General features: G+C 34.0%; 1 protein-coding gene across 1 annotated transcript; it reads right to left on the minus strand.

Annotated features, from left to right (window-relative positions):
- Window positions 1–1,123: 1,123 nt before the first annotated feature.
- On the minus strand, window positions 1,124–12,522 carry LOC147075746 (uncharacterized). The gene is made up of 5 exons (XM_085942374.1): window positions 12,422–12,522; window positions 9,289–9,462; window positions 6,531–8,209; window positions 5,007–5,159; window positions 1,124–1,275 (listed from the first exon to the last, which is right to left on the minus strand). The coding sequence occupies exons 1-5, from the start codon at window positions 12,520–12,522 to the stop codon at window positions 1,124–1,126; spliced, it is 2,259 nt and encodes a 752-aa protein (XP_085798500.1).
- Window positions 12,523–14,685: the final 2,163 nt, after the last annotated feature.

Here is a 14,685-nt window from a genome sequence, read left to right on the forward strand (position 1 = left end):
AGTAGGTAGTGTTACCAACATAATGATACATCCGTATGGAATGCAATGCTATATTATTATTTGTAAGGCATTACTTTTCAATATTTTCTTTCTTACTTTCATACTTTGATCGTTAAAATAATAGATTCCCAAATTCCCGTACTATTTCAGATAAAAATACTGAAAGTCGTCATATCTCTCTAGAGATCAACCTTCTTTATCAAAGCAAAATACAGAAAGTGCAATGATTACTGCTTTATGTATCTATATTTATACCTACGGAATATTGGAAAACAAGATGTTGTTATAAATAAAACGCTCTGATGCTACATACACTTAAAATTATTTATTGTTAAACACAAAATATTTGATAATGAAACATAAATATAAGAAAAAAGCGATGAACATGAAAAATAATCCTAATGAGATGGATGAAAATGTTGCGTTGCTTCCAACTTATTAATGTTTGGCTCTCGATTATTTACTCGCAGTCATTTTATTTTTTTAGTATTTTGAGAGATTTGCGTCATATTTTGATAATATTCAAATCAAATCAAATCAAATTTATTTATTTTACATATAATGAACACAACAAATTATAAATTCAAAGCATTCACGACATGACAGTTAATAATACAATAAATAATAAAATAAGAAATAAAATAAGAAAATAAATAACAAAATAAAAGTAGATGGAAGCACACAAAGTGAACTTTGATAGACCCTATCTTAAAAACTTATGAAACAATGTCCATCTAAATTCACCCTCACGTAAGTGGAATATATCAATATCCGAAGCGATTTCATTAAACATGGTTACTGCCCTTCCAATTGGCATTACTAATGGCAGGTTAGTTCTGCACCGTGGAAGAACAATCAACGGATGCCCTCGATTCCTAAGGTAATTATCAGAGACATCAGAGAGAATATTGTAACTACTTTAAATTATTTAACTGTATTTTATAACAACACTTAAAACTGGTTTCCAAAATTTTCTTCTGCTTTATTTTTGTTTTCACTGCCTCCTTATTAACGACACCTTATTACTTCCGAGGCTACCGCCGGCCCCCTAGATCACTCTAGCTGATAAGCAGCTTCCATTAATAATTAATTCTTAAAGATAATTAAATATATCACTTTGTTCTTATACAACTAAAAATTCTTCCACCGCTACTTCGTCGAGAAAATATCCAATAAATTCTACAACCCTGTTGGTCATGGCGACCATCATTGGTGTTCCTACTTCGTTGAATATCTCTTTCCAGTTTTCATTCGCGAACCTTATCACTCCATCAGCTGAAACAAAAATAAAATGTACATAATATAATGGAAAGAGTACGTGAAAGCACACGCGATTAGGGATTGCAATTCCGGTATTTCAAAACCGGTATTAAATTATTAATCGACACCGAAATACCGGTTTCAAAAATAAAGAATACCGGCATTTTCGGTATTAAGAAAGCACACACGTTTATGTTTATCGAAAATATTTTAACGTTATTTTTTCATTACTTACTACTATATTGCCGCCAAAATACAAAAATATTGACTGAAACCAACAAATGTTAAATAATATTAAAACAAAATCCCTCAAATTGTTACGATGAATAATTAACGTATATCGAAGAAGAAAATATTAGTGGCGAATATTTCCAATTATTCTATAACTATTGATCTAACGTTGATAGTATGCACCTACATCCAACTAACATTGAGTTTGAGAAAGATTTTCCTGTATCCGGACTTATAGTTTTTGTAAAAATTAGCAGTTCTAAAATATTATGATCTATACATATTGATAAAAATCAACAATATAAAATATGTAGGTAGATATTTTAGGTTGCTATAAAATAGTGTTTTAAAAAAAAATATGGTAACAATAATTATTAATGGGTACTTCTTTTTTCTATAATATCTATGTTTTGACGAATACCGGTATTGATATATTCATTCGGTATTGCAATCCCTACACGCGATGGTATTGAAACAGTTTGGATATGTATTCTCAAATACGCTGTTGTCCACTTTGAGGAATTTTCTTTTTCTTTCGTCTCTTTCTATTGTTATGCGATTGATTTTGACATAACTGCATAGACCAAACGCGGGCTAAATGTAGTTTTAGGGAATTTTCGACAGTATTCAAGAGTCAAGGGGGAAGGAAGGTTGGGGAATAATTAAATTAAATACAAAATTAAAAAATTTCACATTTTAAAGATTTAACTGGTGGTAATTATTATCCCAGCTAACTATATACTGTTACTAACCATACTGCCAGGCGGCTCTCGTGGTGAAGTTGGTAAGGCGCTCGCCTTCCACCCGAGAGTTCCTGGGTTCGATTCCCGGTCATGACAAAAACATTTATGTGTTTTTCTCAAAGCTTGGGTGTTTGTGATTGTTCAAAATTACTAACAACCACCTTATACGAAAAAGCAAGGACATGGTTATTAATAATTCTAAAAAAAAAAAAAAACCATACTGCCAATTAATCGGCACCGTTACTAAATCGTAGCAGACTTGGGAAACGAAAAACTGTCAAAATAGTAAAGCAGGTATAACATAGGTATACAGAATTCAATGAACTGTAGTATACTCGTATTATGTGTTTTCGTATGCAAGTTAAAAAAACATTAAGGGGGGACATGCTCGTCGAAGGTCAAAATTGAGTTTTTATTGTATATTCAAACCATGAGCCTGGACACTCCTTAAACGTTGTAGATGATCTATTTATATAATTTTGAAGCCTTATTATCCTTTATAGTTATTTTAAACATTTGATGACTGCATGAAGTATTTTTGTTACATAAAATAGTATTCTTTTAAACCTCTCGCTCTAATGTTTTAGAATATAGTCATATTTCGGTACATAACTGTGCAGTGGTGTTAAGATTTTTTACATTTATTAATTTTTAAACGCATTTATAAAACCATTAGCATAATTTATTACGAGATAATTTTTGTAAAATATTCACGATAAAAAATTATATTGATAATCTCTGTGATCCCAAATTTGACAAGAATTAGGCATTTTATTATTCAAAAATCGGCAAGATTAACACATTTCAAGATGATTCTAAAGATATTTATTATAAGCTATGTTTTTGACCATTCAAGTGTGATAAACATCTTATGAATAATGATTGCTTTATAATAATTATTGACCTAAGAATAAGGTAGTGTTTTTTTGAAATACGCCATTTCTTTTGTCATTCCCCAGTAGTTAAGCTACAACATACGGCCGTAGCCATAAATTGACAAACTATAATTGAAGTAGGGAGTAAAATGATATTGACGCGCGTGTTTGAACATGTACCGTTTAAAAAAAAATATTAAAAAATCCGGTTAAGTACATGTTCAAACACGCGCGTTAACATAATTTTACTCCCTACTTTAATTATAGTTTGTCATTTTATGGCTACGGCCGTATGTTGTAGCTTAATTACTAGGGAATGACAAAAGAAATGGCGTATTTCAAAAAAACACTACCTTATTCTTAGGTCAATAATTATTATAAAGCAATCATTATTCATAAGATTTTTATCACACTTGAATGGTCAAAGACATAGCTTATAATAAAAATCTTTAGATTTATCTTCAAATGTGTTAATCTTGCCGATTTTTTGAATAATAAAATGCCTAATTCTTGTCAAATTTGGGATCACAGAGATTATCAAAATAATTTTTTATGGTGAATATTTTACAAAAATTATCTCGTAATAAATTATACTAATGGTTTTATAAATGCGTTTAAAAATTAATAAATGTAAAAAATCTTAACACCACTGCACAGTTCTGTACCGAAATATGACTATATTCTAAAACATTAGAGCGAGAGGTTTAAAAGAATACTATTTTATGTAACAAAAATACTTCATGCAGTCATCAAATGTTTAAAATAACTATAAAGGATAATAAGGCTTCAAAATTATATAAATAGATTATCTACAACGTTTAAGGAGTGTCCAGGATCACGGTTTGAAAATACAATAAAAACTCAATTTTGACGTTCGACGAGCATGTCCCCCCTTAATTTAAATTGAAATTTAAACGGAATATAACTTAGTATATTCGCTTGAATTCTGTGTACGATACATATTATACCTACTTAAATATTTTAACAGCTGTCACTCGCGTTTCTCAATTATGCCACTATTTAGTGGCGTTACTAGATCTATCGGATCATTAACAAAAAAGTTTGTTTTTTACGAAGAACGTTATAATGAGAATGTTTATAGAATGTGTTATAGTACCCAAAGCCGACTATATTTAGGTCATGACACTGACATGCGAATTACGATAGTAGTGCTAGTTATTAATTATCTTCGAAAGCAATGCGGTAACCTTTTTGCAATAAATAAAGATTTTAGATTATGTATTTCGTTCACATCAGTTAATGTAAGTATTGCCATGTATTTCAATAATAAACAATCATAATTTCCTAAAAAAACAGTTACACTAGAATTATGAACAATAATTAATGGTACGATCGAAATTTACAGTTTTGTATCACAACCTGACTATAGTAGGACTTGCAACATGCATACAGCGCGTATTTTAGATTTTTTCAATAACATTTTTTAACTACTTTTACTGAAAATTCACGTAATTAATTTTTTTTTAGATTATCTTTCAATATTTGATCTATTTCAATATGACTACAGTGAAGTACCAAACCAAGTTATAGACGACAATTGGATTGAGATAAATACTATTACTGTTTATTTCAATATGCAACAATCATCATTTTATACAAACAGTTTACCACATTCCAATCAAAGTATAAGCAATAACCAGCATTACAATCGAAGTTTGCACTTTCGTTTCACGGTCTGACTATAGTGGGCTTTGTAGCTATAGCATATTTATAAATAATTTTAACATCTTTGGTATACGACAAATAGGTGAAAACACTTTTTGAGCTGGACAAAGAAACGTTATGGATTTATGCGTATATTTTTATGGAATAGATTATTAACGTGTTATCAAAAGTAATACGTTTAGTAAGTCTTTAATAAAAAATAATACATTACCTAGAGCTTTATTGCCATTGAATAAATTTGAAAACTCAAATTTCACATGCTTTGGGGAATATCGCACTTTATGTTTCACAATTTTCCAATGATCTTTTCCATCCGAACCCTTGACAACATCGTACGAGAGTGTGTAGTTGTATTCTGTGTTTGCTAGAATGATAAAACAAACAATATTAAGTATACGAATGCACAAGCATTTGTGTATTAATGTGAATGTGTAACCCGCCAGGGGCATCTAGTGGCATATTATGACCGTACCAAAATTAGAATCGGTATACGAATATAGTATGTATAGGGATTTCAAGTAATAATTATTATTAAACTGGCGCTAGGGGCCGTTCAGGTCCATGGCCGACTGCACAACGTTTTTCCAGGCATCTCTGTCCAGCGCTCTCTCTTCCCAGTTGACTATCCCCAGCCTTTCCGCATCCCTTTGAATGTTGTCCGCCCATCTCCGTCGAGGGCGGCCAAGAGGTCGAGTACCAGCTGGTGTGCCTTTGTAAATCCTATAGAGAGTTCTAGATCGTTCAGATCGTACAACGTGGCCCGCCCATCTGAGCCTTCTTGACCTCAGAATATTAGTGATTCTAGGTTGGTATCGGTCGAAGAGCTCAGCGTTTGTGCGGATGCGCCACCGGTGGTTCTCATTGACGGGTCCAAGTATTCTCCGGAGGATTCTGTTTTCAAACACTTGGAGCGCCTTTTCTTGTTTTTCTGTTAAACCCCACGTTTCACATCCATACATGACGATTGGCTTGATGACCACGTTATACACCCGGAATTTCGTTTTGATGGACAGCATTTTGGACCTGAACAGACGACTCAGCGCGAAGTACGCTGCATTTCCACTTCTCAGTCGGTCAGAGAGCTCTAGGGACATTTCATTTTTAGAGGTAATGTTGGAGCCCAAGTACTTGAAGAGAGAGGTTCTCTCGAACGAGGAGTTTCTTATTCCAATGTTTCCAGAGGGTTCAATGCCTCTTGTCATTTTCAAATACTTGGTCTTTCCCACATTTACTCGTAGATTCAACCTTTTCGCTGTGTCCTCCAGAGGAGTGAAAATATCTCTGACTTCTTCTTCAGATTCTCCGAGCACCACCAAATCATCTGCGTAGCCCAATATTTTATGGGACCCATTCAGGGTAACTCCACCTTCTGCTTTCAGAGCTTCTCTAACGGCTTTCTCTAAAGCTAAGTTGAACAGCATTGGTGATAAGGAGTCGCCTTGTTTTAGTCCTGCTGTCACCTTAAAAGATTCTGATATACTACCTTGCATATGAATTCTACTTCTGGATCCGTCCATGCATACTTTTATTATATTTATAAGTTTTGACGGTATTTCAAATTCTTTCAATATATTCCAGAGAGCTTCTCTATCAATAGAGTCATATGCGGTTTTAAAATCTACAAAGAGACAGTGTACATCTTGGGCGTATTCCCATTTCTTTTCAAAGATTTGGCGCAGTGTAAAGATTTGATCGGTAGTACTGCGGTTTCGTCTAAAGCCGCATTGGTAGTCACCAAGAATGTTTTCGGCATATGGTAGAATTCTTTCGAGAATAATGTTCGACAGAACTTTGTATGCAGTAGGAAGAAGAGAGATGCCACGGTAGTTTGCACAGTTGAGTTTGTCCCCTTTCTTGAAGATAGGACAGACCAGTGATTCTTTCCATGCTTCAGGGATCTTTTCTTCCTCCCATATTTGTTGCAGTAGCTCAAGCATGGCACTAAGAAAGGTTTCTCCTCCATGCTTGAGAAGCTCCGATGGAATATTATCGTTTCCTGCCGATTTGTTATTCTTTAAATAACTCAGTGCTCCCATCAACTCTGCCTTATTTGGTGGCGGTATAAGAGGTTCTGCTGTCGCGATTTCTGGCGATTCCAAAGGTTCATCTGGTACAGAGCGTTGAAGTAAGTTTTCAAAATGGGACTTCCATATGTTTAGCACTTGCTCTTTGTTTGCCACTATCTGACCCTGTTGATCTTTGATTTGTAGCGTGCTAGGTTGAAAGCCTCTTTTTTCAAAGCTCACTTTCGAGAAGAATGATCGAGTTTTATTTCGTTTTGCTTCTTCTTCCATCTGCTCAAAATTACTTTTGATGAAGCTTCGTTTGCACTTTCTCAGATGCTTTCGGACATTTTTGCACGTCTCGCTATATCGTTTCTGTGCTTCTTCGCTCTGCGTATTTTGCAGATAGAGCGCTCTTTCTGCTCTTCTCTCCTCCACCATTTGTCGGCAAGTGTCGTCGTACCAAAGGCACTTTACTTTCTTGGGTGCCAGTCCTATCGAGACTTCCGCAGCTTTTACCATTCCTTCTTTTAGTCTCTTCCACCTCTCATCGATACTCCAGGCTTCTCCTTCGGTGAGTTTTCCGATTTGGTTTTTTAACTCTTTTCTGTAGCTATCTCTTCCGTTTGGAGTTGTCAGCTTTTCTATATGGTACTTCACTCTCGTCTTCGCATTTGCGTGGGCTGTCTTTTTAAGTTTTTCCCTAAAGGTTGCTATCGATAAGTTGTGGTCCGTATCACAGTCAGCGCCTCTGTAGCTTCGAATGTTTTCAATAGCTTTATGGTGTCGTCTATCAATTAGAAAATGGTCAATCTGGTTAAAGGTCTTCCTGTCCCTTGAATTCCAAGTCACTTTATGTATATTTTTACGAGGGAAAGTGGTACTTCGGGCGATTAAGTTTTTGGCGCTGCAGAAGAGAGCCACTTTTTTACCATTTTCGTTAGAATGATCATGTAGGCTCTCTTTTCCAATAAAGGGTCTGAATACAGCTTCCTTCCCTATTTTCGCATTGAAGTCTCCTAGCACACATTTGATATCATGTCCCGGTAGCCTGTCAAAAGTCGCTTCAAGGAGATCATAGAAATTATCCTTTTCGGCCTCTTCTGAAGTCTCTGTCGGGGCATGTACATTCACAAGTGATATATTAAACCATCTTCCTTTGATTCTGAGCACACATATGCGCTCGTTTACGGGTTCAAAAGAAAGTATAGCATCTGCTACTTCTCTAGCGACCACAAAACCTGTTCCGAAAACATGTTTCCCCTCTGTGTTTCCGCTATAGTAGATAACATGCTGTCCGACTATAAGTTTTCCGCTATCCGGCCAACGGGTTTCCTGGATGGCGGTAATTTGGACCTTATATTTTGACAGTTCTTCCACTAGGTTTTGAGCTGCGCCAGCTCGGTATAGGCTGAGTACGTTCCAAAATCCTATTCGTAGTCCATTTTTCGGTCCGGGTCGTCTAGAAGCGGTTGCCATATGTCCGAGGCATTGTGTAGTATTAGTAACCTTTGGTGATTTCACGGGAGAGAGTGGTTAACCCTCTGCCCAACCCCCAACCTGGAGGGCCAGGTCTGTTGGTCCGCGGGAGATATTTTATTTTTCTCCTACCCTTGATTAGGGCATTCTCCTATCCGCCACCTGGAGACGCGCTCTCTAGGGGTTACAGACTCCCCCGAGAGTCAAGTAATAATAAATTAAATATTAATTATTTTTTAAATATAAAACATTAATACAACAATTTAGTAAAAAAATCTTTTCTACATATTAGAGAAAACGTAATAAACTAAATTTAAAAAATATTCATGCCCATAAAATGATGTTTAATAATAATGTGAGATCCTTTAAAAAAATCACATTTTATAACGTTGTTTTTAAATTATAGGTTTATCTTTGACTTCACATAAAAATATATTTTTTAATATTTCAGATACCTACCTACGTATTCATTAATTAAAACACTTTAAAATGTAAATTATCTACAAATTTCTCAAATTTCAAACTTCGCATTTTTGCACTTAGGACGCGCCGTAAACTACATTATTATGTTTCAAATGAGCATAGTATCATAGAAATGTGTCTACTCAAAAAGATTTTTCAGTCGCAGCAAATAAATAATGATTATAACACAATGTATGTAATATTGACCGAAATGCGTCTCATCTTGTGCAGTATAGGTCTGTTACCGAAAGTTGAGGCGATCACATATACGAAAGATTGTGTGTATTGAAGTATATGAAGAATACAGATTTTTTTACAGGTGTTCCTTTTTTGATTAGCTCGATTTTTTTCCTAAATCAAAACAAAGAATCTCCTTCTTTAAAAGACGATTTAAAAATTTGAAACATCCTGTTTTTAAACAATGCGTCTGTGTGAGTATTCTGGTTGCCTCAACTCTGGTTGTGCTACCTATAACAACAAACGTTCTAAGAAATAAACAAACAGCGGTGGAAAACAATTGAAAGTTCAGTATTTTTAAATTAACCTTACCTCGAAGATTCAGAAAAATTATTTAATTCTGATGATTCCTTACCCAGGTTTACATAACTTTTCCCTGCTCCGGTTACTGGAATTATCAAAAGTCTTCCATTGATTTTGTAAGTAGAGTTCAACACAGATGTACTTAAAGTTCGCAACTTTATTTTCTTCTTCTTCTGATTCAATCTGAAAAAAAATATTTAGTTGCTACAATAACAATGTTTATGGCTGTGGAAATCTTAATAATTACGCTTATAAAGAAAACCTATTCAAAATATAAAGAAGCATACAATGGTACACATTAAATCTATTATTAATATTAAGAATGTATTATAGAGTAATTATTTTGTGTTTTTTTTATAAACTATACAATTGTATTTTTCACACCAAAGAAAGGTATAATATCAATATGACACTTAGTGTTATAATCAATTCATTGATCTGATAAGAAAATTATTTCACCTTAATTTCTTCGAATGTTCTTCATTTTAAATTTGTGTTTATATATTCTAATTCTAATGCAAAACCTCCTAACATATCACACAGGCTTATTGATACTTTAAAACAAATAGTGATAAATTTTGGTATCATATTCTTTTCTACCGAGCGATTTTATAGAGCCGCGTTGAAAAAAGTTTTATTAGAAAATAAATGAACATATTTATTTCGACCCTTATACCCCGTTTATGAGTGCATGGATGTACTGCTAACGTATTATCGTGCAAATTGCAAGATTGCATGCACGTATTAAAAAAGTTCAGTAGCTCCTGAATTTTCACACGACAATCGGAATATGTGTAATATATTGCAATATCAGCACCTGTGCAGTATAACGATAGTAGCAAACCTGTCGGTAAAAAACCAAACTATACCACGCAGACTTATTTCGAGGTTTACCGATTTTCACGACCTGTCAAGTAATACCATAAAATGACAACATCGCGTCTTGCTTATTCTTGAAGAATGAGATTGGCGGGACAGTCAGGACTTTTAGACTGTAAACAGTTATTATCGCGATAGTTTAAAATACACACTAAATGGTGCAGGTAAATCCATGCACGTGTACAGGCGCTTAAAGGTAATCTTCTTCTCTTATTAGTTAAAGCATTTAAACATCACATGGTGCCTCCAAGAATTGCTGTCATGACAGCCGCGGAAGCTATAATTTGACTAAGTATCTATATTTTTTACAATCACCGAGATATTATGTATTAACAAATCAAAACTATGGAATTAACAAAAATTTTGTTTCACAACTGTTATAGCAGAGTTCTATTGCGTAAGCGTCAGTTCGATGAATAATAATAATTTAATCATTCGACTTCAAAATGTAGATGAAGTTTCTTTTTGATAAAATACGTTTGACAAATATTACAATCAACATTTTATAAATTTAAATTAATATCTCCCCAGTTGTATTAGGTATTTGTAGTGTGAAAATACTTTTACAATTTAATATTAAAGATCCTATTTATTTTATTCAATAGTAGACACATGCAAGATTTAATAATATTGTGTTTTGTTGAAAATACATATTTTTCGAAATACCTAAGAAACATACCTACTAGAAGAAATCATAGAAAAAATTTAGACCTTTCAACGTCTGAATAATCATATATTTTGAGTAATCGATCCATTTATGACTCATAGAAACTATTTTACTAATAACTACGCTTTCTCAAAGGTGTCAAAACAAAATTTCAACATCCATAATCCTAAATAATAGCCAGCTTTGTTATGAATACTTTAGATAATTACACATTTTTAACTAAGTGTTAAATATTTTATGTTAAAATGTAACAAGAGTCGTTATTTAAATAGAAAATCTTAAAAAAATAGTTTAATTAATAGTCATATTGCATTCTCAAACAACATAGATAATGTCACAACCATATAATGCATGTGTGAGGATAATACCCCATTTACACGTGCTTGGAATTACTGCTGACAGTACGGATTATCGTGGCCATAACAAGAAAATGTACGTGTAGACATGTATTATCCTGTAGTTGCAATATTGCATGCATGAATCAAAAAATTTCGGAAGCTTCTGAATTTTCATGCAACAGTTGGGATTTTTCCGATCTGCGCCTGAGCAGTAGAACGATAGTGGTGAACCTGCCGGCAAAAAAAAGAACTACACCGCGCAGACTCATTTTGAGGTTAACCGATTTTCGGTACCTGTCAATTAGTACCATAAAATGACAACATCGCGTCTCCCTTAAAGCGCCTGTACACGTGCACGGAATTACTGTCGCCAATTGTGCTTATTTTATACTTTCATCACAATAAGTGTTCACACGTAAAAGTGCTGACTGTCTCTCCAATCTCATTCTTCAAGAGTAAGCGAGACTCGATGTTGTCATTTTATACTACAATTTTGACAGGACGTATTGAAAATCAGTTAACCTCAAATGATTAGTTCGTTTTTTTACCGGCAGGTTCGCCGATATCGTTCTACTACGCAGGCGCAGATCTTACTTGCGCGGAAAAAATCATCACAATTTGGAAGCTTCCACTTGTTTGATTTATGCACGCAATCTTGCCAACTGTAGGATAATACATCTTTCCCCATACATTTTATTTTTGTGCACAGTAAATCTATGCACGTGTAAACGGGGTATTACTCTTGAAGAATGAGATTGGAGAGGCAGTCCGAATTTTTACGTGTAAACAGTAGTTATTGTCACGATAGTTTAAAATACACACTTCTGCTGCTAGTCCATGCACCTGTACAGGCGCTATACGAAACCGATGCATTATTATGAATGAGTTAACTTGACGTAACATATCTCGGTTAATTTAAGTTCAAATTTTCCGCTAGTTTGGACAGTATGTAAAAACATTCGCAATACGATGCGTCTTTGATCCATTTGCCAGATAGAGTATACGTTTTATAAATTTGCACTTTTTACTACACTGATACGCGTCTTTGCCTGATTACTTCGTATAAAATAAGATCAAATGATATTCACTTGTATTAATATAATATGTAGCAAATAAATATACATAATTTATGTTAAAAAAATATTTTTAGAATATAATTACATCGTTTTCATCCTAGAGCTGGAGTGCAAAGTTATGAAGTGGCAACTCTACCTGGTCTTTCAAGAGTTGGCATATTAACGCCCCTGTGTATACTTACTCTAAGCCGAGAACTTTACTATCTCCAAGCTCAGTTATGACGACGTTAAAGAAGTCGAATTGCAAAGATGGCTGCCCTTTTCCAACAACATCATTAAGCATCATCGGGTCAAATGATCTTGGACCATCTTCAGAATTTTTCTTTAACACTTTTAAACCCTTTTGGATGGCATTCTTTAAACACAGATTCAGTGCAGGATCCGATTCATGGCACGGCGTTATACTGGAAGCTGACAAACATTAAAAAAATATATAAAAACCAGTTGTCTGTAGAGTCCTTGCTCGCGAAAAATGTTTGATGGGTCCTGGCCAGTGTTTCCAGGACTCATCAACAAATAAAGTCAATGATACCAGCAAGACTTTCCTTATCTCGGAATTTCTGATGAAAGTAATACATTTCGTATACATTTGTTTTAATTACGATAAAATAGTCGTCTACGATATAATTTTATTTAGTAGCTAGCTGTATATAATATTTAAAAATATGGCTTGCACAAGACTAAATATAATATTTTAAGTTTTAATTATTTAAGCTATTAAATATTCATCACTCTACCAAAAAAGGCGAATGCAAAGGAGCGTAGCTAAATAAATATAATTAATTAGGTACATGGGTCAATGAGAAATGGGACCAGTCTCAGGAAATAAAAACTAGAGTTGAGATCGCAAGGAGCGAGAAGTTCTACGTAGTATCAAAACCAGGAAACTACGGTACCTCGGCCATATTATGAGAGGACAAAAATACAGAATTCCCCAACTTGTCATTAAATAAAAGATCAATAGGAAGCGTAGCAGAGGACGCCGCTGCATTTCGTGGCTTAAGAACCTCCGTGATTGGTACGAGTGCAGCTCCACTGAAATGTTCCGGGTAGCAGACGACAAAGATAAGATAGCCTTGATGGTGGCCGACCTTTGCTAGGGGATGGCACAATAAGAAGAAGATTGATTGGTTTGTTAAAGATTGATCATGATTTAAAATGTTCATAAGTCCTTATTTATTTACATTGTGAACATAACAAATCTAAATTCAAAACGTTCACAACATGAGATTTACATTACAACAAAAATATTACTATCAAAAGAGAGAAGAAAAAATATATATAAAAAATACAATTTTATACAGAAAAATAAAATTTTGAAAACAAAATACATAGCATGTCACTGAAAATGTCCATGTCTTTGGGGAGCGCATTGACTAGTCTTGCACCCTTTCGCTAATAGTACCTGATAGGCTTGACACGAGGAAACTGTTCCGACACAGAATATAATATCATGGCTGCGACCACGTAGGTAATCGACAGGCGCATGTAAATTTAAATTCATTAGTACACCAGGATTGGAAACTATCCCTCGCGATAACAGGCAAAAGTGTTTCAAGAGCAGAAGTGACCTATTCAAGAGAGTGAAAAGTAAGCATGCCTTGTAGAAAGGCAGTCGGAAAATAATATTTGACGAATTATCGAGAGGAAAATAGTTATGTATGGTTTAAAATAAAGACATCAAAGAAATTTCTTCTAGACGCGCTCTAAAATAAGCTTGTAGTAAACCTCATAAGGACACTAGATAATAGACCCATATTTAACGAGTATAGGTACGTATGACATTTGGATTCTTGAATGGTTTAGCTTATCTATGAAATATACGGCACTTTGTAGGTTAGCTAATGATTTGTTAATATAATTATAAAAATCCAAAAATATATTAAACAAAATGTTAGAACAAATAAAAATACCTACATTTAAACCAAATATGACTTGAATCCACAACTGTAAAGTATAATGTTCAGACTGTTTTATTAAAAAAAATATTCACTAATAGTCTAATTAAAGATGTTTTAATATATTGCATTCAAGGAACTTACGTAATTTTTGTGCAAATGCATGATTAGTTTGTATCGAAACTATCAATGAGTACCATGCAAAAATGGCACTGAAACTTTTCACCATGATGTTTGACATCTATCTTGATAGAAACCTGGCGTGTTTAATGCCAAGCTATATAATATTAAACCAGTTTACATAATTTTGCAACGATCTCCTTCCCCGAGCAGTAGACTAAGATAAGCGTTTACTTTGCAAGGACGAGGATAACCGCTCAATATTCAGACGTATGACGCCAAGAAAGCCAAATAAATCTGTATCCGAAATTTTAGTATCATAATGAAAGTTATATATTTTTGCACAAATTTTGTAGCAATATGACGTATTTGCCAAATTATCAATGTAAATAATAATGCGTTATGTATGATACGTAGGTAAGATAACT

The sequence above is a fragment of the Rhyacophila brunnea genome, unplaced genomic scaffold, assembly GCF_057557595.1.
Source record: "Rhyacophila brunnea isolate RB1 unplaced genomic scaffold, BYU_Rbru_1.0 scaffold_14, whole genome shotgun sequence".
Lineage (NCBI taxonomy): Eukaryota > Metazoa > Arthropoda > Insecta > Trichoptera > Rhyacophilidae > Rhyacophila > Rhyacophila brunnea.